Source organism: Kogia breviceps, chromosome 17 (genome assembly GCF_026419965.1).
Source record: "Kogia breviceps isolate mKogBre1 chromosome 17, mKogBre1 haplotype 1, whole genome shotgun sequence".
Classification (NCBI taxonomy): Eukaryota; Metazoa; Chordata; class Mammalia; order Artiodactyla; family Physeteridae; genus Kogia; species Kogia breviceps.
Window position 1 is genome coordinate 35,926,287 of NC_081326.1, and position 26,479 is coordinate 35,952,765.

Genomic DNA, 26,479 nt, shown 5'->3' on the forward strand with positions numbered 1-26,479 from the left:
AAAGAAAAAAGAAAAATTCCACTACTACTCTATGCTACAGCTAAACTTGGTGAAATGGCTCTAGCATATTTTAAAAGAGTTTACTCAAAAAAAAAAAAAAAAAAGCATGCCTAGGGAGTCATTGTGACAGTGCAAAATACATTTATGTACATCCCTCTTACAAAAACACCAATATGTTAGCATTCCGTGAAGCATGCTGGTTTTCAGGAAAAAAAAAAAAATTCTATAAGAGAATGAAATAGCAGCTCCGAAAGATAGCCTTTTTCTTTCTTTTCTTGAGGACAACCAAAAAAAGAGTCTTTTTTTTCCTTTTTTCTTTTTTTTGAACTACTAGAGAAATACCACTAATACATACAGATATAAAAGCAGCATAGAAAGATACAGGTTTCTCACCAACTAGGAATAAAGAGACTAAATGTGGGCACGTGGTTAAACTACAACGCGTCTTCACAGTCGTCCAGCACGTTTACAAGAAAAACACCATTGGGAAACCTCACAGGACAGAAGTGTTTTAACACCAAGAGAACTACTAGTTTTTAATTAAAAATCCAAACAGGGTGGGGTTGAAAAAATTTAGAAAGGGGCTGGAGCTGGAGCCATCATTTTTAAAAATTATTTTTCAATATAAAATGAATGAGCTGGAATAGACCCAATGTCTTGCTCTGTGGAACCTTGCAAAAGTGAAGAAACGTTGAGGGCTGTTTAGGGCAGCTGGCTGGTGTCAAAGCTGCCAAGATGCTAATAACTGCAGGCTGAGTCTCTTACTTCTGTGTGTGTGTGTGTGTGTGTGTATATATATATATATATATATATATATATATATATATATATATATATATATATATATATATAAAGGAGCCTTTTGTGTTATGGCATTTTTTTCTTGCTGCTGTATTCACATATCCCACTGCAAATCATCTTTCATTTTTCCTTCTGTTGACCTGGATATTATTTCTTTTCAGAAACAGGAAAAAACCGAACATCTGTGTCTCCTTCCAATATGCTACACATCTGCGCGTTTTGTGGCGGGTCTTCAAAGTTCAGTTAGCAACCCACGGACGCCATTCATCTTCTTGTTAAAATGTCTACTGCTGTAGCCAATGCTCATGCCCTTGAGGGTTTTCCTCTTTTTTTCCATTATTGTATATAAAGAACATTGTGACTTTTAATGTTAGCATTTTTGCTTTCAACAGCAATTAGCAATCTCTTGGTTTGCTGTTTGGTAAAGCATCGGTTAATGAGGTCATCTAGTTTAAAATCCCAGCTACTGGAAAATAACAAGGAGGAGGTCAAATCTATCGTTTCATGTTATATTTTCTGCTCTCTTTTCAGTTCTCTAAGGAAAAGAAATCTTTGTTATCCACAGTAAGTCATTACGACCCGTTACTGGCCCTCTGTTTTACTAACGCCTCAAGATACAGTTAGGTTCTCTCTTGCTGAAATACTGAACCAGGATAGTTCATCTATAAACAAACAAACAAACAAAAACAACTTTGAGCATCTGAGGATGAGGAATTGGTTTCACGTTGGTTGTGTTGTCTTTCCTCTGACAGTTCTGAGTGCACATCTAACGAGGGGTTGTCTCTATGGTGGAAGGGGTCCCCGGGGTAGTCGACCTCGGGGTGGCTGCTGGTGGTGTGTCCATCGGGCTCCCGGCCCCGCTGTTAGGCGTGACGGAGGAGCTGACAGCAGGCGTATCCCCCTGCTGCTGGGCTTGCAGGGTCTGTCCACAGATGTGGTGGTGCTTCTCCCAGTCTTTGTGCTGGCAAAACGAGCCACAGTATCGGGCTGTGTTACAGCCGCTGCAGGTTTCACTCGCTTTACGGCCACAATTCCAGCAACTCTATTGCAGAAGGCAGAAGAAAGTGAAATCTCAAATTATTACACTGACCAGGCTAAAGTCTAAGGAAATATGCTAGGCAGCACTACCCCCTTATTTTTAAGAACTATAAGAATGAAAAATCCAGGTGTATAAGTGTACACACACTAAACACCCTGAAGATGCAGGTTTTGGTGTAACTGCCCAGACTTTTGTGCCAAAAACTATTATGACATCTAAACAAACTGGTTGAAGCTCTTTTCCATTTTTACTATAAAATCCCTTCCCTTCAGGTTTAGTTATCTTCACATCTAAATTCTCTGTTCACCCATACTAACAACTGCTACATCTAAATTTTCTTTCTAATACAGCTACCACCATGGAAAGACTCAAAGATAGCACTCCTGGCAGAAGCTTCTTCCTTCTAGACACTAACAGGAACCACAAAGGGACTATGAGGATGCTCTATTAGATTCAAAGGAATATAATGGACTAGATAGAGGATCCTATCCTCTGCTCTGCCACAGACCAGAAACAGTAGGGCATGTGTTTAGTTCTTCCCACTGCAATCAGTTATTCACTATACCTGACAACCAAATGAAAGGAAAGTCTAGAAACAATCCCCTTTACTTCAGCTCCCTGGAGATTGGATCCTTGGTTTGTTTTTCCTCTGATATATTCTAAGCACCCACAACAGTGCCTGATATATATAGTAGGTGCTCAATAAATATTTGTGAAATTTTAGGACCCTAGCAAGCCTACTGCCAATCTCCACTGGTGCTTTCCAAGAAGTGAGAAAAGCAGAAATGAGGCTGCCTCTGAGATAAAACACATTGTGAATCTGGGGACAGACATACTAGAGATGGAAGAGCCCTTAAGTGGGACAGATCCTGGGGAATGAGGGAGCGTCAGGGAGGAGACTAACAATGACAGCGGCCTAAGGACCCTTCCAGGAGGAGGGGGAACCTCAGGAAGCCAACTTGAAACGTTTGTGTTTCCTTTGGCAAGACCATCCCCATTGTAAAATGTTATAGCAAGTGATCTTAGCTTTTACCATTAATCCTTTTATCCTGTATTTTCCTTGGTTTTATTTTCTTGCAAAACAAACTTCCAACTGTAATCTGGTAACCCCAACCAGCTGACAGTATGTAGCTGTGTCACAGTTAAAATACCTTTTTTAAAGCCCTGATATATATGGATATTAAAAATTTCCCCACTATGTTCCCTGCAATTATTTTGCTTTCAGCATGTTGGTTGTGTGGCTTAAGGTGGGCTCATAAGCCTATTAAAAATGCCCCAGTGGAATGCCAGCCCATCACCCTGGTCTGTGTATGGCTTTACCACTGTGTAAACTATGCAAAGCAAATTTTAGCACTCATTCTATTTTGGCTAAAAACTAAAGGAGCTTCTAGAGTCTTTCAAGTGCTGGAAGCCTAAAAACTCAAGAACTACAGCTTAAAACTTTTAGAAAGAGCTCAGCCCTATGTTCATATTTCTTTACCATTCAGAAATTATGGCCGAATGAAGGGAAAAAAAATTAAAACTTTAAGATCTCAAACTCTGGCCAATGGAAGGTATTTTAAGTGAACATAGCTGAATAAATCTAGTAGCTTGATTTATATGTTAATATCATAAATAAAAATGGAATTAGAATTAATAGTACCAGAACAAAAGTAATTTTTTTTCCTACTTCCATTTAATTTAGCCAGGAAAATATCTCAAAAAATATGTACCTCTGATCAGAGGCTTCATTACCAAAATTAGAAGCCCTTCTTTCTCAAAATTAATTCAATCTTACTGCAAGGACAAATGGTTCCAAAAAGGCCTCAACAAACATGGGCCTGGCCCATCCTCCAGAGCAGCGAGGTACGACACTCATCACTCAGGGAAGTTTACTTCCTTGAGCTTTAGGCACTTAGAATAATGCCAGCTGGATCCTGGAACAAACTCAGAAATAAGTGAAATTCCTAAATTACATCAGAAAATCCCAATTAGAGAACACAGACCCAGATCCAAAACAATATTTTAAGGAAATTAAACATCTAATCTGAGTTAAGTGGCTTCTTTAGGAAATACCCTGGTGTGAGTCCTATCCGCTTTCTGGCAGAGGCACATCTTGGCAGACACAAGGCAGTAACTGCCCAGTTCTCAATGGCTCCCTCAGATTGAAATCAGATGTAGGCAACCTTCTCAATTTAAGTTGATTAAACACACAGACTAAACCAGGTAATTACAAATGCATGTGTTGGGGAATGGAAAGAGGAGACAGAATGGGGACTTCTTTATTTTTTAAAGTGTTTTCAAAGATGGGAACAATTTTACAAATAAAAAAGTGGAATTGTGCCAAATATAGAAACAGATGTTTTGGATTATGAAGCTGCTGGGAATGGAGCCTTTTTGCCTAGCATCTCTGGATTCTGACCCAGGATTCAAGGGCTCTGGCTAGTTTTACCTCCAGTCCCACTCCGAAGTTGTTCAATCCCATTCATTTACCACCCACCACTGAGACAAAAACAACCTTTGACTTTAGGAAGGTGCAACAAAGAGCAATTCAAATGAGCTGGTGGGAAAAAACCTGCATATTTTTATTGCTGTTGACATTGCTTTGCCATGAATGTATAGGGAACTTTAGCTCAAGTGTTCAACCAATGGAAATCCTCAAAGTGCATATTCCCTTTTAAAAGTTCATTAGAAGACAGACACAGAAATTTCTATTAGTTTCTCCTGGGTGGCTCTACCAAATTTCCTGTTAACTAATCCATACCTGTAAGACTGATGCCTGATGATTGGCACTCGGCCTCTCAACCATCACTTCTGGGAACTGTGCAATGTGCAGAATCTTATGAGTACTCTAATTTTAACCACTTTAAGTTTCTAAGCTTTCTGCCATTCACAAAGGTGGAAACTGCAAATTGTGTACGATACCCAGGGGTGTATCTGTAGGGCAGGGATTAAGGTGGTCAATGGCTTAATCTAATTTTACATTTTTCAATTTGTGCTTTTCATATTCAGGCTAGTATTACCTGACAGTTGCTTATTTCATTCATTCATTCATTCACTCATTTTTCATATAACTGAGCTTCCCTTTCAGTCCTCTAAGCAATGATGCTGGTGACTGAATTACCAAAATAGTACAGAAGTCTCGAGAATACCATTTCATAGCAAATTTCATTCCCAAAGCCCATGGCACGTTATAGTCTCCCTTTATTTGTGATAATATTCTTCCCTTTTCAGCATAAGGAATGTTTTCCTCCCTATTATGGGAATCAGCAATTGGCCAAAATTAGGCTAGGACTCAGATGAAAAGTAGGAGGCAGAACACAACCCTCCCTTTTCTAAATGTACTGGTACTACATAGGGAAATGGAAATGATGAGTTGAAGCTTTTGGTGCCAAAGATGCATGTCATAGATTGTTGATACTTGTTTCATATCAGCAATTCTTTTTTGTCCCTAAGAACAAAATTATTTCCTTCATCTTGTTATTTTAGATACAGAGAGAATGGTCTTTCTGTCCTACCAGCAAAATAATATCCTTTCTGGTTCTTACTGTTGGAAATTCCTTTTACCAGAAACAAAACATTTTCTCCTAAAAAGTTTCTGCAGGTCTCACACACCTATAATTGTCCAGAAAAACCCTTGCACGTAAGTGATGTTCAATGAATAAAGTAGAATGATTATAATTAAAATCCCCCAAATGTAAATAACTTTTATAGTAAATGATTTGCCTAGATATGAAATTACATAGGCAAGGTTTGATTCACTCAGGCCTTTGCACTGCAAACCAAATACTCTTTCCAAAATGCCACGCTTTGCCTATTTCAGATCTTTCTTATAGCCTGTTATGGCAGGAATAAGGTTAGGAGGGCACTTCAATCCTGAAAGTACACAGAGGTTGGACCAGGAAGTTGGAACACCAAAGACAAGGTATCATGGTGTGTAATGGAAGTGGCTTCCAATTTTGAGTGGCTTCAGTCACCCTTTCTTGGTTTTTCACTTCCAACTATATCACTTAGTGGCTTCAGAACTACAGGTAAGTTACTTAACGTCGTAGAGTGACAGTACCTATAAAGTAGGAATCATAACGATAGGGTTATTCAGGATTATGTCAGTGCTAACTAAAGTGTCCTGATGTTCGGTGGGTCCTGAATAAACGGCAGGAACTAACACCACCTCCTCCTCTTGGCACTGGCTGAAAGCAAATGAGACTACATACCATCTCTGCATGGTACAACCTTTACAATTAGAGAGCTCGTGGCCCTGTGCCTCCCTTGATAGGCATTGACAGCTACACAGACAGAACATGAGCTTACTTCCACTTATACGTCATTAGTGGCCAGTTACTTTTTCTCCTTCCTCGCTGCCCTCCGACCTTCTGAAGATTCACCACTACTGACCTTTTCCCCATTCCTCCTTTTTTTAAAAAAACTTCCCTTATTGAAAGTCCCTCTAACTTTGGTTTCAAGATAATAAAATTCTGTTTCTTATACTATAAGCTCTTCCTCTTCTAGTTTTTCATTTTCCCCTAAATACTTGGCAAGGAGGGAAGTTGGCATAAAGAAAAGAAATATCCTTTCCTTCCTACACTCTCCCTTGGCAGTCATGGTCTTAAACCATTAGCTGTAAGAAAATGACTCTCAAACCTTCCTCCAGCCTTCATTTCCTTCCTGAGCTGCTGTCTCTTATTTTCAATTGCCTGTTCTGTAGTCCCACCAGGATGCTCCTGTCACCCAAGTCAGTAATCCCTAAACCTGACTCTGGTGTGGTCCTTTTCAGTCACTGGCAATGCTCAGGCCAACGACTTTGTCATCTCATTGGAAACTCCCCTGAAACCTCTCAGTGCCAAACCCCTACAGACCCTGCTTCCCCCATGGTCTCCCTTCCTTTCCAATCTCATGGTTACTATTCTTTCCCTGCCCTTCCTGTTAGAATAGCTTCTTGTTTTTATTTTTTCTCTCTCTCTCTCTTACATACTCACACTGCTCTTTGTAAGGTGACTTGTTTATAAAATACTTCTACTCATCTTATTTGTACCTCTCAACCACCTTGCAAAGTGAGTCATAAACATTATCCCAGTTTTATAGATGAGAAAACCAAAGTTCCAAGAGGTGAACCACTCCATACCATTCCAGGCCCAACAGACCATCCAATACACCGTGAACATCATCTATGGATTCAGATAGATGATCTTTTAATAAATGAAACAAATAAGCAAAAATCTTAGGTAACATAGAATCAGCTCATACTGTGAGAGCTCCAAATTCTTCTGGGGATCGATAGGTCTGATCAGATTGTGAGGCTTTAATGGGAGCCATGCCGAGAGACTGTGTGTAGTAACTGTGTGGTGACTACCTCCTAGTGAATCCACTTAGTCCATCCCGAGTCTGGGCCGCACTGCACGGGATCCACTGGGGATGGCTCTATTAATTCTAGAGGGGGTAATGAAGATGAACCTCTCAGAGTGACCTGTTCACACTATTAGGGCTCAGCAGGTTCTGGAAACAAAGTTTAAAGGTTCAGTCAGTGTTTCTGCTTAAGTGCCACAAAATCATCCAATATAAGCGTGTGCACTTCTGCACCTATCTAGGAATAATGAATAAAGACTGTTTCAATCTGGGGGAAAATACCACTTTAGTGGCTTAAACTCGAAACTAACTGTTGGAACAGCACAATTATTTGCTCTCTGTTCGAGGCTCAATTCCAGCCATGTGCTTTGATCCCCTAAGCCAGAACAAGTTACGGATCTCAAAGAGGAGCCGTGGCAGGTTCCTTTTGAAATAGTCCAAATCTAACAATATTCACTGAAAAAAAGACTATATGTTTACAGATAGGAACCAGAAATGAATATAGAAAAAAATAAAACGGTTGAAGATGGCCAGATTCACTGAATTTCCTTTCTTTTGATTTATGCTAATTCTAGCATTACATTCTTGATGAAATATGTAATACACGTTAAAAGAGAAAGTACAGAAAATGTCATTTGCTTGTGTCTGCCTAAGCAGTCAGTGTCATTCTAACGGTTAGTAATAATGATTATTAGTCTATAAACCAAAGTGAAATTAGAGAACAGCATGGGAATACCCTGAAGGAGTTGAGTGTACTGCCGTGTGGCTACTAAAGAAGTGGCCTGAGAGGCAGGCACCTGGGCTGAGGGTCAACATGCACTCTCCTGGTTTTCACATTAGACAGCATAAACTATTTAGGCCTTTGTGCTCTATCTGCCCTTTCCAATCGACAGAGGAAATCTGTCTGTCTAGTTGAATTAAATAATTGATTTGAACTTCTTAAAATGTTTTAACTTTTGTTGTTTATGCACAAAAAAAATAAAAATGAAGAAAGGTTACCTTTCACAAAAAACCGCTGGGCAGATCAAAGCCAGTAAGTTTTTAAAGGTTTAATGCTTAAGGAAGATCACCTGATGTGTACACCCCAAACTCTGCATGTCTACTGAAAAACCACAACTCTCTCCCTTCCTTGTCAGCTGACCAATCATCACATCCTGCCCATTTTATCTCACGGGTTCAATTTTCTCCACCCCCAGCACCACTGCCAATCATTTTCATCCAACCATCTCCTTCCTCACCTGTCTCCGGAAACAGATTGGTCCCTCCTTTTCATTTCCTCTCATCTCTCTCCACACTGCAGCCTGAGCGATCCTTCCAAAACACTCATCAGCCACATAGTCATCCTGTTTTCAAAGCCTAGCAAAGCTTGCCTTCCCATCTTCCCTGAACGAAGGCACTGACGTGCGCGTGGCCCAAAAAAGCAGTGATGAGGCAGTGTGGGGGTGGGGTGGGAGGTGGGTGGAAGGTGGCTGCTGAACAGCTCCTGATTATCCTTAAGTATCAGATGAAACAAAATTTTTTCCCAGAAGCCTTTGCACTAAACTCTACTAAGACTCACAATTTAGTGATTTGACTCTTCTAATGAATTATAGTGAACAAGAAGGTAGGAACCACTGTATGTTCAGTGCCTAGTGCTGTCCCCGACATAAAATAATTTGCTATTGACAGAATAAATAAATAAATGGATATAATTTAGAGTAATAGGTGTCAAATAACAAACTGCCCTGGGCAGGTTGCAAACCTGATTTTTTAAAAAAATGTCCACAGGGTACAGTTTTAAAATCTGTATCCAAAAATGACCTTCAGGATGCTTATTTCATTGTTCTGGAACAATGTAAGGACTGACAGCATGCTGAGAGCTCCATCGTGGATCCTGCCAACCTCTAGCTGCATGACTAGCCATGTGAGCTTCCTCACCTGCAACATGATAAAGTGATTACATCTCAAGGTTCTAGCCACCGTATGAGATGAGAAGAGCAAAGCTTTTAGAGGTTTAGTGGTTTTCTTGAAATCACAGAATTATAAGAGATGGAGCCAGGAATTAAATGTGGCTCTCTAGCTCCCAAACCTTTCCTCCTAGCATAGTCTACTTTAAAATCCTTGAGAAATGTCACCGAAGACAAGGGTAGTGCTATTAAAGATCAGTTTCTCAAGATACCCAAAAAGAATGAAAGAAAACAGTTACTTTAGAAGATTACTCATATCTAGGTTATTTCATCCTATCTACTATTTCTAGTTACTGCTTGATACACCATATTTTTATAATGCTCAATACCAGTGTCAAGCTCATATATTTTTCTGGATAAATATTAGAAATAAAGATACACAGCTTATAGACACTAAAGAAATATGGCATTATTAGCCAACTATAAAGACTTAAATCTCAATTTCTCCAAGATATTTATCTTTAGAATTTAGTGACCTATAAAATACTTTTAACATGCATAACAGCCCTACAACGTTCACATGAAAGTGATAATGTTTTAATGATGGCAACAACTGTGCCTCACAGTATTACCAACTTGAATAGAGCCGAACAAATTCTGTCCAAAAGATACTAATAAAATTTGTGTTTTCTTTCAAAAAACACAAAACAAAGTCTTTAAGTATCTTAGCCATAAGATGCCAGTAAAACTGAATTTATGTCTAGCTTAATTCAACAATGGAAAAGTCTGCAGTTAAAGGGTAGATACACTTCCCTTTGTCCCTCTTTTCCCGAGAAACTTTCAAATGTTGAAAATCAATTGCTTTTGTCCCCTTGCTATTCATCTGCTACACATTAAATAGAAACTCTGGGTATCGAGTATTTCCCACAGGGTCTTTCATCTACAGACAAGCCTGGTACAAATTAAATTCTTACTCTCCTTCACAAATTGTAGATATGTGTTTTAGTGGACCGTTGATTTATCAGCTTATGCTGTTGCTAGTTCAGCATGGTGTGACTAGCCAACTGTAGTCCTTATCTAAGGGTCCTTTGGATTGGGGATTGTAGTGCTGTGTTAATTAATGCGGAGCGTTACCATGTTGCTCTGACTTCAGTCTCTGTTGAAAAGGCATTCTGTTAGACACTGTGTTTTAGTTACTTCCCAGATCCTTCCACCATTTAGGCTATGTGTGTATGTGTTTTTAATATACTGTAATAACACTAAATAATATTACCTCTGGCAGTGATGTTATGCTATGAAATGACCATCATAATGGTTATTACAAATAATGTGCAAAAACAGACTTTGCAGAAGATCTCTTAGAAATGTTTAATTGATGCAAGCCTTGGTTTAGCATTGGACTTCAGAACCAATAGTTAAGGAAGTGACTTTGATCCCTGGCCTGCAATATGTCTTCAGACTACACAGTTCACACAGGGTCTCTCTCCTCAATCCCAGCTGTTAGAAGGAAACCACACACATATGCTAACACACACACACAACAGAGTTCTGAATCTAAATAGTGCTAGGAAGTTCTAAGAATTTCACTTTAATCTGTTACCCACCAAATATATTAAAAACCTTTTTTGGCAGTTGTTCTTTTAGGCCTTTAATAAAAACAAAATTTGATCAGCTCTTGGTCAAATCCACAAGTGCCAAGCCTCTCCAAATTACTCCAATTTCCCCCCGCCAAAGATTCGTTTGTCTCAACTCCAATATCTGCCTTTACCTGTGATCTCCTGAAATTGAAAAGGCCCGCCCTCATTAACCGAAGCATCTCCCCAGGGAGTCTTCCATCCGCGCCTCACCTCACTCGAATCTTCCTGCTGGTTGATGACAGCGAGAGCGTCCTCCGCCGCCTGCCGCTTGGCCTCGGCCACAGTGCGCTCCATCTTGGCGCGCTCCGAGGTGATCATATCGTGCGCCTTCCGCTCGGCCTCTGACACGGCCTTCTGCAGCTCCGTCATCGCCTGCCGCTTCACCTCGTTGACCGCCTCCTCTGCGTGCCAGGCGGGCCGGACCGGACAAGAGAACAGCTCTCTGTTAGCGCGGGACCTGGGATACTGATCGCTGTTACACAGAATGCTAGACAACACGCATGACTTTTATCCCAATTACTGGGCAGTTCTTCCGACAGTCTAAAGAACCACATTTTGGAAATTCATTTTAAGAGAGCAAAGGGGGAGATTTTTTCCTTTAATTTACACTCCTGGGAATATCTTTTAAACTACTGTAGCATCACTACAACTTTTCTACCAAACTAGTACTCCGGAAAGGATTCTGAGACCAGACTAAGTAGATAAAAGGTGAAAATAACCACAAGAAACCTTCCTGGATAATTCAGACATATGAAGAAGGTGTTTTGCCACAATGCAATAGGTTAATATGAACACAGGGAGTACAGGGGTAAAGCTTTCAGGGAAAGAGAGGAAGGGAATAGATTTTACACAGACACATACGTAAATGCAAAGTTATTTTGCTAGTAAAAGATACAACACAATAATGAAAAGGTATCTCATAACAATTAATTTAATGCAGACCTTTTAAAGAAAATTGAAGATGAAACATACAGAAGATCCAGCTTTTCTTTTTCTTGTCATTTCCTGAGTAATGTGGACATATGACTCTACAGACTAAATGATAGGGATTTTAAAAAAATCATTTTCTCATTTCCAGACTTTCAGCTGTTGTCCATCTACTGAATCAAATATAAACAGTCTTGCATAACCAACTGTTGCACTAGACAAATATAATTGAATCATACTGCAGGCCAAAACAAGCAGGCCTGACTACAAACCTGCAAGGTGTCAAATTAGCTCTTTATTTTGGGCTGTGGAAAGGGTGCAAAGATTTGAGTAATGTACAACATAAGATTGACAACTAAAACAAGTAATTTCCATTTTTAAAAAATTAACTGTTCTAATTAACAAGGGAAAATATCCTCCCCCTGAATTAGTTTATCTAATTTTCATCTTTATTCAAAGCAAAATGACAATGATTAATTGAAAATTTAATAAGCAGTAATTATTAACTTGGCAAACCTACTACCAATTAACACTCTATTAAAACTAATTATGACATGTTTCATTCAAGTGTTTGCACTTAATTGTTTCACTCACTTGAAAAGCACCTTAATTAAATGTTCTGTTTAATTAAAAACATAGATTCCTAATAAAAATGTTTTACTGTAGGTTAAAAGTGCTGAGATGCAAATACTCCTATAGTTCCTTAAATTTCTATAGTTATATTTCACACATCCATAGTTCATGACTTGAGGATCATGAAAAGCCCTCCACTAATAATTAACCATGGTGACTTTTGTAGCCTCCACCATTTTCCCAGAATTATTTCTGAAGTTTGTTCATTCATTTGTAATTACTGTCTGCTAGATTTTATAAACTAAATTATAGGGAAAGATCCAGACTGGAAATATTAACTAAAACATGTTAAGCCTTTGTTGGTTGCTTTAAGATATGTATTTAAAATCTGAAAACAGCACTGCACAGAGCTGGCAGCACCTTCTTCACCAGGAGGTGAAAAGATGCCTTTATTATCCTATCATAAATGACTTGGGGCACCAGGGAGGCACTGCCCTTCTAACTATACAGTCAGGGTCTAATTTGGTTTGAATATTCAAGGTGAATTAAAATTCTATGTAAGTGGTAATACAGGACAATAATTTTTGCTTACGATCAAAGCTGTAGCTTGACTAATTGTATATGCAAATCAGGCAATTTATATTTAAATTATGCATTCCTATTCTAATCCCACAGGCACCTACAGATCAGCAAAGAGAATTGGTAGGACATGTGCAAGGTGCTTGAATATTTATTACCAACTGCAAACATTCACTGATCGTTTGAAAAAGAAATATACTGAAGAAAACGGTTGCAATTTAAAAACTATATTTATGGTAGGCTTCTTCCAATTTTATAAAGACCTTTAAACTTCAGAGTGTGTTTTGTTATCTTTGCGGTTGCTTTTAAAAATACTACTTTTAGGGGAAAACTGATATGGCCTTAAACATTTGTTAGGACTCCAAATATTTAATATGTATATCATTATATTACTATATTGTATTATTAGGATTACATGCAAACTTTGAATAGGGTCTGTAGGTTAAATAATTGTGTTGTATGAATGTTAATAACCTGATTGTGGTAACTGTACTGTGGTTACATAAGAAAATGTCCTTGTTCTTAGGAAATACACACTAAAATGTTTACGGTAAAGGGACATCATGTCTGCAACTTACTCTGAAGTACTTAGGTGAAAAATATAAAGCACAACAGAAAAAGAGGGAAGGAAAGAGGAAGAGAGAAAGAGAAGACATCAAAGCAAATATGGTGAAATAGGGAAAATTGGGAGAAAGGTATATGAGATTTATTTATACTATTTTTTGCAACTTTTTCTGCAAGTTCGAAATCATTTCAAAATAAAATGGTGCAAAATATTACATGATGTACTTTCAAGCACAGGATATACTTTTTGCAATTATAATTTTCTCTGAAAAGAAGATGCATGGTTTATAGTACATTGAATTTTAGAGCTCTGCCCCTTTGAGATCTTTCAATTGCTTTAAACTTGATTTTATTTACTTATCTTTTGTCACAAAGGTAGTGTATAATAGTTTCATTGCAAAGACACACTTTATAGGTTTTTTCCTAGGGAAAAAAGAATTGCCCACAGCCAATTTTAGACTCTTGCGGGGAAAAGCTTTCAAATTTTAACAGGCTGAGTGTAGATATCCCATTCTGCCTTTGGTGTTTTCCTCATGTTGGATGCCTTGACACTTCGAACACTAGAAATGCTTTCTAAGAAGCCTATAAAGATAAATATTATAAGCAGTTACTTGAGACTTCCAGGTGAAACTGTCATCTATACTTTAGAGATTCAATATACTCCTTAAAATTTAGCATCTATCCATAGAAAACTATTCCCAAACTGTTTTTATGCAGCAGATTAGGGATATCACTATCCCTAAGATAGTGATAAGAATACAAATTTATTAGACACTACTTCCAAGTCAGATTTTAGACTGAAGACCTAATGTAGATGGATAGGCACATATTAAAAATATTTGAAACATGGTTTGATAAGGTTTAACCCTTCTTAGAGAATGTATGGACACCATATAAACAAGTATTGCTCTTTCCCTCCTCTCAGAGTCCCCACAATGCAAAGTACACCCAGAACTGATTTCAGAAACCTACAAAACAGTGAAGAAAAATAATAGTGGACTCAATAGATTACAACATGTCAAGTTAAAAAAAAAACTGATTAAGTGGAAAGTACATAGTGAAGTTTTGAATCTGCTTCCAATTGCTTACCACTTATGGTAGGATTTCCTTTGTGCATAGCTATTCAAGCTGACTTTCCAACAGAGGTGGTATATTCAGAAAAATCTGCTCTCACTTCACAGCAGTCAAACAAAGGCTTGAGTAGATAATAGCACAGAAGGAATTTGGATTGCACAAGACTTCACTGTCAATTTTTCTTTATGAACTATCAAGATTTAACTTAAATACACATAAATAGGGAAATGCAGAGATTCTATCCCTCAACATAAAAAGTCATCCTTGTGCTATCCAAAATGGAAACTCTTTGTACCTATTACTGGAATAAACTGAACTGACAGCTTAAAATTGGGGAAGAAAAATGGTCAGAAGAAAGATGTAGCAATTCCTTCTCCAGGTAGGTGGCACCCAGCACATTTTAACATCTTACGAGTATCCCATGACTATTATCCTGGTAGAAAATCTTCTTAGAGGCGATGCTCTGACTCTGGTAAGACTATACAGATTATACACACACACACACACACACACACACACACATATACACATACACATATATAAACTTTAACCTTTAGGCTGAATGGATCTACCTGATTTGTATACTGGACATGGAAGAGATCTTTCTCTGGTTTTTAATCTACGCTGCTATACTATCAGATTTTGAAACTGTCACACTTACAAAAAGAGTTATTTCTTAGAAAATTTAAAAAACAACCACAAAACTCGAACAAGAGCCAAGGGACCAGAGTCACCAAGTTGCACAGAACTGTAAACATAGATGTGTCAAATCAAAACCCAAATAGAAATCTTCTGTGGGAAAAAAACCCTTTCCTCCTTGATTGGGGTTCTCAGCCCTATACCTGTCTGATCGGCTGCAGAAACAGCATTTTCCAGTTTCTCAACTCAGAAAAACTATTTTAACAGTTGGAGTTATAGTAGCTCAAAGCCACATTATGTGTTTGCAATGTCATTTTTAACTCTTGAAACAGGTTTGTGCTTTATCTCCTGAGTTGGTTTCTTTTTAAAAATAAGGTTTTGTCTCAACTTTATAGTGCTGGTGTTCTACCAAGATTCTGCCAGATCTGAACTTCTTTAAGCCCAATAAGTCAATGAGTCATCAGAAACTTAAATCTACTTCAAAATGTAGAATATCCCCTAATGAAAATCAGATAGTATACATGGAAAGGAAAAATAGAAATTTAACAATTTTGTCATTTAACTTAATTTAGTTCTGATCATTGAATACTAATTAGCACAGAAGATCAACTTTAAAAACTGGTTGTAACCATAAAATTTCTGAGTGCCTCAGCAAGTGAACTAGATTTGCTGTGATACTTTTAAAAAGAATTCAGGAGATATATGTCAATTATACCCCAATTTTAAAAAAAATTAGAAGAGAAGGCTGAAGTAAAACACCAGACTTTGTTTTCATGAAGGAAAAATTGCATGCAATCTGAGACCTCAGGCTTCCAGCCTGAAACCATTATAGCCCCTGAAAAATGGGGTTTATAACAGAAGCATCACCAGACTCTCATTACAGTAGCACTAGCAGATGCTACTAAAATAAAAACTATTTCATGTTCTAATCAGGCCTGGTTTAAGAATATTCATCAGGATTTTAAAATTTTGTGTGTGGGGGTTTGTTTTGTTGTTGTTAGCAGTAAAGTCCCTTCTTGTCATTCTTCACGTCACTTCATTAACAACTGCACACAGCTGCCAGAACACTAAATTCGTGTTTTTAAACAATTCTTACCAGCTTTCTTCCAGATCTCCTCTGGCACATATCCAGAAGCAGGCCTGTGAAGGAATTCCCGATGTGCATCTATGAAAAGGATAAAAATCGGTGGAGAGAGGAGGAAAGCACCATAAGCACTGTTATGTCATTACACAGGGTAGAAGCAAGCAATGCCCACTATCTCGGCTTCTCTACAGAAACATAGTTTTAAAAGGCTGGGCATTTCACTTCTAAAAAATAAACAAAAATAGCAAGACCAGTCATCAGAGCACAAGGAAAACAGGTCATTGGTCTGAGTGCCTTGTATGCTCAAAGCCAAAACAACTCTAAATATTTCATTATACAATATATTTGGGAACACTGTTCCCAACACTCCTTAAGTACGGGAATTTCTATGGGTATATTTTATTTTATTAAAGAAAATAAACTGTATCTGGTAATTTTCTTTTTTATTCAAATTCAGATTGGTAGTTAGAAAGTCAAATGTTAGGGTAACATAATTTTCACACAGCTCTGATTCTACCACCTTTCAATAAATAGTGAGCCTGACTCCATGGCTAACCGCCTCTAACACTTAATTACTTTAAAAAATCTTGATAAGCATTAAAAATTCTCACAAAAATTAGATCATATGGATTTGACATGGATGGAAGCAACAAAGAATCATTAGAATGGATTCACATATAGCCAGTTGACCAAATATAACTAGTACATGACATGCTTTCTGGAAAAAAAAAAAAATGAAGTTCCACTTTAAGTGAAATGCTGTGCTTTTATGCTGGCCAAATTTTAAAAGTTTGAGAAAACAGATCATAATAAAGCTGATGTAGGAATGCTCACCTCCAAAATAACATCTTCATGAAAATGACATGAAACCCTTTATATATGTTTTTATATATGCTTGAAAGTAAAGTGTACAGTCTTTCAGAGATAAAATATGCACTAAACTTCTTCCATACTGGATTTTCAAATGAAAGTCTATGTATTTAGAAGTTTGAGGGGAAGAAAAATAAATCATTTTAACTTGTATAAATATAGCAATCTTTCAACCCATGATAAATTTCAAATAATTGAAGTTTTCTCTACATGTATAAGAAATGTTAAGTAGCAGACTTTTTAAAGAATACTTCATCTCTGGGCTTCCCTGGTGGCGCAGCGGTTGAGAGTCCGCCTGCTGATGCGGGAGACGCGGGTTCGTGCCCCAGTCCGGGAAGATCCCACGTGCCGTGGAGCGGCTGGGCCCGTGAGCCATGGCCGCTGAGCCTGCGCGTCCGGAGCCTGTGCTCTGCGACGGGAGAGGCCACAACAGTGACAGGCCCACGTACCACAAAAATTAAAAAAAAAAAAAAAAGAATACTTCATCTAATGTATGGTGAAGATCAAAAGAAATTCAGTCCAGTTTTCTATATTTTATGGAGCTACAGAATGAGAAAAGCACAATCAATTTAGCTAAGTATACATCATTTTATATTTGAATGCCTTAGACACATTTGAATATTTTGAATCCTTCGAGGGTAGATTATCAGTTGGCCAGAACATAAAATTTCCACAACTATTCTGAATTAGCAAAACCTTGTTATAGCTTAGTGAAGGGCATATGGAAACTCTCTGTACTATCTTTGCAATGTTGCCGTAAGTCTAAAATTATTCCAAATATAAAAAGTTTATTTTTAAAAGCTTACATTATAATTTTATGACTACTTGATAATCAAATGGACTGGAAATACCCATGCATTCTCATGTACACATTCATTTCTATACAGTAAATGATGAAAAGCAAAATGTCTTTATTTAAGTAATTTTCATTTGCTAAAGGGCTTGATAAAACTGTCTGATGCATATACGACTTCAAAGAAATATCACGTGGCTAATTAGATTTGTCAAGATTACCTTTCACATCATTATAAAGAAAGTGCAGTCAAGTTCAAGTTCACATTTAGTCACATGACACAGTGAAACAGAGATTTACTTAAGACAACTTTTAGACATTTATTTTTAGGAGAAAAGACTTTGGCTTAAGAATAATTTACTGGATAGGAATAGATTTGTAAAGTCTGAAGACAAACAGAAAAAAAAATGCTTTCTCCACAGTAGCAAAAAAAAGAAGAAAAAATATTTTTTTCCATTTATTGGGTTAAGGAAAGAGTTATAACTTTATAAAAATTATTTTTAATGGCCTATTATTATTATAGGGAACAGGAAAAGTGATGTTAAGTTATCCAAATACTAATTACCAGCCCTAGGCTGCATAGGCAGAAGAGTTAGTTCTAAAGCCCAGAGAAGGTGAATCTTGGCTTTGTCACCTGCTCTCCCTGTGACACTGGGCAAGTTAGTTTCTCCATGTCTCAGTCACCACATCTGTAAAGTGGGGACAATGCTACCACATTTGAGATTGCTGCTGTGAGGACTCAGTGAGGTACTTCCTACTACATGCTTGGCGTGGCACATCCTAAACTCTGATGTTAGTGCTACTCCCATCATTATTATTTAGCAGGTTGCCCAGTAAGAATGGATATACAGTCATCCTTTGGTATCTGAAGGGGGCCAAGATCTGAGGATGTTCAAGTCCCTTCTATAAAATGGCATAGTGAATAGTGCTGCTCCGAACATAGACGTGCATGTATCTTTTTGAACTGCAGTTTTATCCAGATATATACCCAGAAGGGAAACAGAAACAGACTCACAGACATAGAGAATAGACTTGTGGTGGCCAAGGGGGAGGTTGGGTGGGGGAGGGATGGATTGGGACCTTGGGGTTAGCAGATGCAGACTATTATATACAGAATGGATAAACAACAAGGTCCTACTGTATAGCACAAGGAACTATATTCAATAACCTGTGATAAGCCATAATGGAAAAGAATTTTTAAAAGAATGTATATATATCTATAACTGAATTACTCTGCTGTACCACAGAAATTAACAACACTGTAAATCAACTACATTTTAATTTAAAAAAGAAAAAGCATGGTATTTGCTTTGGATGCTAATTTGTTTGCTACACACATCCTTTCCTATACTTTAAATCATCTCTAGATTACTTATAATTTATAACACAATGTAAATGCTATGTAAATAGCTACCAGCACATGGAAAATTCAAGTTTTGCTTTTTGGAACTTTCTGGAATTTTTTTTCCCAAATGCTTTTGATGTGTGGTAGGTTGAATCCATGGATGTGGAACCTGCGGATACGGAGGGCCGACTGTATACTTATTTCCTTATTTAAAAAAACTAAGGTGGGGCTTCCCTGGTGGCGCAGTGGTTGAGAATCCGCCTGCCGATGGAGGAAACACGGGTTCGTGCCCTGGTCCGGGAAGATCCCACATGCCGCGGAGCGGCTGGGCCCGTGAGCCGTGGCCGCTGGGCCTGCGCGTCCGGAGCCTGTGCCCCGCAACGGGAGAGGCCACAACAGTGAGAGGCCCACATACCGCAAAAAAAAAAAAAAAAAAAAAAAAAAAAAAAAAAAAAAAAAACTAAGGTGAAAAGAGCACCATAAAGTTTCTTTTTTCACCCAGCACTGACATCCAAAGGGCACAAAACTTTAGACAAAACAAAACCATTGAAGAGGTTTGGATTAAGTAATATACACCAGTAAATTTTTACTCTCTCAGTACATGTCACTTGGGGAGAGAAGTTATGTCTATAGTTAGCAATTCACTGTCTGAACCCTTGATGGGAAGTCCTCAAACTTCTTAGATGATACTTTTATAAATTTTATTCAAACCTCATGAATAGCCCCCAAATTTGCTCAAAGATAGATAATGTATTGGAGTCAACTGTGCACCCACCTTCCCGTGTGCTATATATCATGAGGATCCATATGCCATACGGGAAAGTTGTGCTGTATTTCACCTTCTTGGCTACATTTCCCTAGAATTCTCAATGACACATTGTCATATTCGCATAGAGTCAAACTCCACCTGACCTAGAACCCTGATAGAAATACCAACTCCAATCAAGCAAAAGTTTTCTTAATCCTATCCTGCTTTATAAAAGAAAGATTTTTTTTCTCAAAATAGCTGCAGAATATAAAGGCAAATAAATTTTTTATATAATACACACCTATTTACATATATATATATATATATTTTACAATATCCCCTCCAGTTCTAAGTTACTGTGTCCTAGCTAAGCATCAGGTGTACCAACAGAATGAAGTGATGACAGTAGAGGTACTGCTCAGAAACTATTTTGATGCACTGACAAATATTACTTTAATAGCTACAGAAACTGAATGACTAATTTAATATTTTCTCTTCTGATTAAGCAGCAGCAATAACAGAGTCCACATATGCAAAACTGAGTTTAAAAAAACCAAAACAAATCCTGAAATTGATCAATATTACAAGAGACAACTTCTCTCTTAAGACTTTCTTATTTTAGATTATTGATGAATCCAGACAAACTTATGCAAAACATTCTAAGGCTCAGATTCTGAAGAAGCTAATTTTTAACCATTAAATCTTGACCACCTATAAAATATCAGTTGCTGTAAAATAGATGGTTGTTCTAAAATGTAGTGGTGAAACAAAAACAGAAGAGTCTGTACAAGATGGTTTAAAATGTGAAATGTATACATATGTAACTATTGAAAGACGGAAAAATTATAGAAAAGACCTTATAAATTAAGTTTAGCTTACTTTGGGATGCAAACGGCTTGGGGATGAAAGAAGAGGAGGAGGGGAGCCCCCAGAAGATACATCTATGAAATGAGGAGACCAAGTCGAAGTGGGGGAAATGTTTTAAGAAATGTGAAAAGACAGAAAAAGCAATCTATGATGTATGGAAGATGCACTACACTTATGACAGATGGAGACCTTTGGATGCTAGATACAGCAAGGGCCACCATCAATATACATGAAGGGATGAGCTGATGGACTTTGGAGAACCAATGTGACCTCATATGACCCAGGACAGCAATGCTCAAAGCTTGGCAGCACCTATGTTATGGCCTTCATCCTGTAGTGGGCAGAATGAGGCTGTGATCATGATAATATCTATTCTAAAAACCATCAAAAGAAAGGAAGGGTTAAATGAGTTCATCTTTAGAAATGTTACTTATTTTTGTTTTAAAGGATAATAAATCCAGAAATCTCAACTTTATGTTCAGAAGCCCAACCCAACCTAGAAGCCAAGAACTACACTAGGATTTTCATCTTTAGCAATAAAAATACCTAATGCTGTAGGAGGCAACCATCTCTTCTTGTTTTTCAAAGATGGACATATTTAACTAGTAGTCACGTCTTTTTTAACCCAATATACTAAATACAGTAGACTCTTTAAAATACAGTAGGCACTTTACATTAGGAGCTCAGATGCATCGTCTTGAAATGAATTTCATGATGTAATTTGAAAGGAATCAATACAAGTACATAAAATCTAAACTTTTATATGCAGATATACTCTGAATAACTTGTTTGTGGTTTTTATAATCTGATAGTACAGAAGTAGAAAAATATATTCCTTTGGATGGGAGTAAACTATTTTTCTATAGCCCTGTATTATGAATTAGGGTCCCAAAGGTACAATAGATTTACTGTATTTAAGACGGAATTCCCCTTTTCTTGTTTCTGTGCCTATTAAATAAATTAGCCACCTAAATATTACTGCTTGGAAATATTTTCGGAATGAAAATATACCTAAGAATCTATTATAATTTCATAAACTTGTGTGCCAAGCAATAACACTAATTTTATGTACCGCTCACTACTCTCTAAACTGTGAGATTGCATGTTAGAAATCATAATAATACCTATTACTTATATCACATCTACTATGTGTCAGGCACTGTCCCATATGCTGTATATCTATTAACTCATTTAATACAGAAACACCTGTGACATATGTATTGTTACCATCCCCACTTAACAGATGAAGAAACTGAGGCAGAGAGTTATTTGCCAAAGATCACAAAACTAGTAAGAAGAACCAGGGTTTCAGATCCAGACATATGCTCAAACCCTGTGCCTTTAACTTTCATGCTAGAGTTCCTGAGCATTGAGACAGTAACGAGAAACTCTATAATTCAATCATGTGACAGTGATAAAACTTGTCAGCCAAAGGAATTTTAAAATATTAATTTCTCTATCAATTACTTGAGGCAGGAGGTGGTATTAATTCAACAAACTTATGAATCTCTAAGCCTTCTGTGAATGATCAAGTTGATGTATCATTTCATTTAAAACAAAAACCTCTTTCTGAGGTTTAAAAAAATAGTTTTTAAATTGTTAAAAAAAATTAAAAATTGTTTAAAAAAATAGTTTTCTATTTTTCTTAAGACTTGGATATTTGGAGTTTTTTCCTGGAAAGCAAGTGAGTTATAATAATAATAATACAAATAATTAAAATATATTATTTCAAGGAAAAGTGTATTATTTCAAAAGTCCTTCAAGATAACAACCTGTTTTTGACTTAAAGAGTCGAAATAACATTATGGACTTAGTGTGTACTCAACTTTAAAACTGCTTAAGAGGCTACTCATTTAAAATAGTCTTTACTTAATATCTGGGGGGAACTCCCAAAATTCAATTAGTAATAGATTAATCATGTTATTTTACCAATCCCTCAAACTGACTTAATACTATGGATATATTTCAAAAGCGAGAATGGGAATGAGTTTAACAAATACAACACAACAGTCATGGAAGTTACATTTTTCTCTGTACAGTCACCAAATACAATTTAAAATGCTAAAAATGAGTGTATGACTAAATGTTGTCATTGTTTCTAAGACAGGAATGTGACTAGGGCAATATTTTGAACTAAAGATATCTTCTATAACATTATTCTGAAGGTCTCATTTGAGACCAGACAGCAGCTTAAGAATTAAGAGAATCTAGCTAAAAAAAACACATGCAGAATAATCATAGGATATGGAGCTCTTAGGCATATCCATATGCCTATATCCATAAATCCATATCCATAAATTTATCAGTCAATATCCTTAATCCTTTAATTACACACACTAATACATTCGACTCCAAAGCCTAAGAGAAAATCTCAGAAAGCACTTAATGTAAATGATTGTGCCCCATGATTACAAACTACCTGCCTTATTTATAGCCATAGCCCAGCTCACAAGATGGATGGAACTCGAAGACTTCAGGAATCTACCAGCAAAAGACACCAGTGAAATATAACTGCTGGATGCTAAAACTTGCATATTCTGTGGCTCTTGACAGGTTCTCCCTATGGCTGTGATAAGTTTCTTTAAAACACAAACTAGGGTTCTGTGTCCCTAAAGAATAGGACTGTTTTAACAGAGTCCCAACAAAGAAATGAACTACTTGTAGTCTTTGAAAAATGCAATCTAAAAAGCTTAAAACCAAAGTGATCTCTCTTTTACCAAAAATGTGAATTCATTAAGCATCATTAAAAGTAATGTAATTTGTGTACTCTTAAGGAGTTTTTAAAACCAAGTTTATTCTTTAGATTACATAACAGGGAAACTAAACCTAGCTTCCCGGAGAACGATGAACACTTGCATCACTAGAATGCGTGACTACAGGTGATTATATGATAATGGTCCTATGTTCAGTGTGCTGATTATAACTCACATAGGTCTGAAATCCTATCCATTTCTGAAATTTTTCTTTTACAATAGACAGCAGATAATATTAATCCTGTCAGTGCAGGGGACTGAACTGAGTGGCCTGCAGGTAGGACCACTAGCTATCTCCTTGCCTATCTCTTCCACTAGCTTAAAAGTTCCTCAAAGGAAGGAATTAAGAACATTTTTCCTTTATTACAGTGCCTAGCATGATGCGTGGCACACAGTAAGCCAGGTTCAACAAAGAAGCACTGACTCAATGAATTTGTTCAATAGAGCCAGCTAAAATGGATATTTTTACTCCCAAAGTTTTGTTTAATTTAAGGCTCTCAATTTTTGCCTAGATCGGAGGATTACAAATATTCTCTTTATTATTATTATTATTAGCCAATTTTGGTTCACAATACAGATGTAAAAAGCAAGACGCTTATTCTATTCTAAACAGTTTGGTTTAATTTGGTTCAAATTAAACTTAAACCTATTTTCACTGCTTGCCTTAACATAAGCTAACAAATAACACTTTTCTCTTTAAAATATCCTTTAGAATAATGTCTGTTGGGTAAATTAAGTGACCTGGAATCTTCCTTTATTTAAATACTTATTATGGCAATAGACATTCAGCATTCAGGGATTAGCAGGAATCGAGGAACCTAAGTGCAAAGGAAACTTTATTGACTAGGAATCATTTTAATAAAAAAGATAATGTGATCAATAGCCAGATAATATACTTCAAGTTTTAAATATTTGATAATCAGCCATGTAAGATAATGAGGCCAAAGTCACGAGCTTAATCTGCACACAGGTAATTAGTTTTGTTTTTACAGCATGGACTGTACCCTAACCTAAGCTAGGTAGCAGGTGTGGGGCTAAACACATAAGAAAAATGAGATGAGAGAACAGGGGTCAACACAAATCCATCTCCATTAAGTTGACTCAGACTGTATATACAAGTAGTAGCCTGCAACGTAAATGACAGTAGCTTATTATTAATTTAGGAAAAAAACCACAGGCCACTCAAAAATTATTTCAGGTTCAAATTTTCTTTCCATATACTTGGGATTACGTTCTATCTATAACCCCAACAATTCCCAAATCTCAATACTAAATACAGCTACATGTATGCATTCAAATTCTAAAGCATTGCTCTGTTAATAGTCCTGTAAGTTACTAGAGTCAATAAATCACAGTTAAGCAATCTAAGTTAAGGTCATGGAAGAGCTACATCTCTATCACTAATTTTCAAGTGGCAGTGGGCAAACTATAGAGCCCTTAGGTCTCTTCCTGGAAGGGTTTTGAGATAAAGTATTCTCAAACACTAGGGTGCAGCAGAATTCCCCGGAGAGCTTTCTAGAAGCTCCAAGCCCACTCCCAGAGATTTTGTCTTTGCAGGTTGGAGACAGGGTCCAAAGAGCTGTTTTATGAAGGAGCACGCATTTTAGTGATTCATGTGAAATTCTGGTCCAGCTTTGAAGCTTTGTCATAAGCCTAAAACATTAACCTAGAAAAGGAGTTTAATTTTTGTAACTGCCTCTTTCTATGCCAATCTGCCTAACAGACAAGACATATTTGAGGATATAAAGTGTTTATTGTTCTACAATTCCCTGTATAGCCTTTATTTTTGAAAAGACGAGTTAAAAATAAAATCAGCATTAATAGCATAAGAAGTATCTGTTCAATATGTCCATCTGAAGAAAAGATACCTAACGCCACTGGGTCTGGATTGACAGGACTCTGCTGCCTGGAGTGGCTGCTGCTACCACTGCCGCCCTTTTTTAAGTCCTCGGCATCGCTGTACCGCCGGATCCAGTAATTCAATTCCTCCCGGTCCGCTTCCTGACATCGCCTTAGTACAGTGAGAGATCGCCTTGTTTTTTCTACCATGTCCATTATGCAGTTTAACAGCTATGGGAGAAATGGGCAGGGAGGAGAAAGGAAGGATATATCAATCACCACAACTCAAAGACTTTGGTGGGTAGTGAAACAAACTATTTTAGGACAATGAAGAATGTTATTTTATTCTGAAGGCTTCCGTCTAATATTTTCAAAGGTTAGATGTGAAACAGAGATCAAATAGATGAGTTAACTCAATAGGAATGAGAATAAAATGTAGGAAGCATGACAGGGAGGTTTCAGCTGGAGTAAACCCATCTTTCCAAATACTAATCCCATTACTGGATAAACTAAATAACTCTCTACAAATAAAACAGCAGCCCACTGATCTGGCTTTAGGGAATCCTCTCCATGATCTAAACACTTCTCTTATATAAGTGGCCTTGATATCAATTTAGAAATCAAATCCTATATTCTACTTTAAACATTCTCATTTATTACTTTTTCAAGGATGGCAGAAAATACCTTCAAAGCATCCCCACACTTTTATCATGTCACCTCACTCCAGTTGTTTTCAAAACATTTTTTTAAATGATTACCAACATCTTACATGGTCAAGATGTTTCCATTCCTCTGCCCATTCTCTGTCTGTCAGTCTGTGATCAATCATTTCTTCTTGACGTGTGCCATGCAACCCTATAAATATAAAGAAGGTTGAATCACCCTAAAACATTAAGAACATAATCCATATGCACATAGGCACTGAGCAAAGACTATGTGGGCAAACTAAATGATGTGAAAATATATTCGATTTTTGAAGCGAGGCATGAGTCATATTCAGACTCAGAATTACCTCATGGGTCTCTCATAGAATGATAAAATGTTAGAAAACTAGAAGGAATTTTAGAGGTCATCTGGTCAGAACCATTTCTTTTACACATGAGGAGATACCAAGCCCTGAGCCAGTTATCCATATAATG

The 26,479-nt window shown here is 37.2% G+C and overlaps 1 protein-coding gene across 1 annotated transcript in view; it reads right to left on the bottom strand.

Annotated features, from left to right (window-relative positions):
- Positions 1-929: 929 nt before the first annotated feature.
- RUNX1T1 (RUNX1 partner transcriptional co-repressor 1) overlaps positions 930-26,479 on the bottom strand; it is a 134,217-nt gene continuing 108,667 nt past the window's right edge. Inside the window, 5 exon segments of the mRNA XM_067017125.1 lie at positions 930-1,843; positions 10,896-11,086; positions 16,138-16,206; positions 25,370-25,571; positions 26,110-26,195. Coding sequence (XP_066873226.1) covers positions 1,568-1,843; positions 10,896-11,086; positions 16,138-16,206; positions 25,370-25,571; positions 26,110-26,195 — 824 coding nt within the window. The 3' untranslated portion in view covers positions 930-1,567.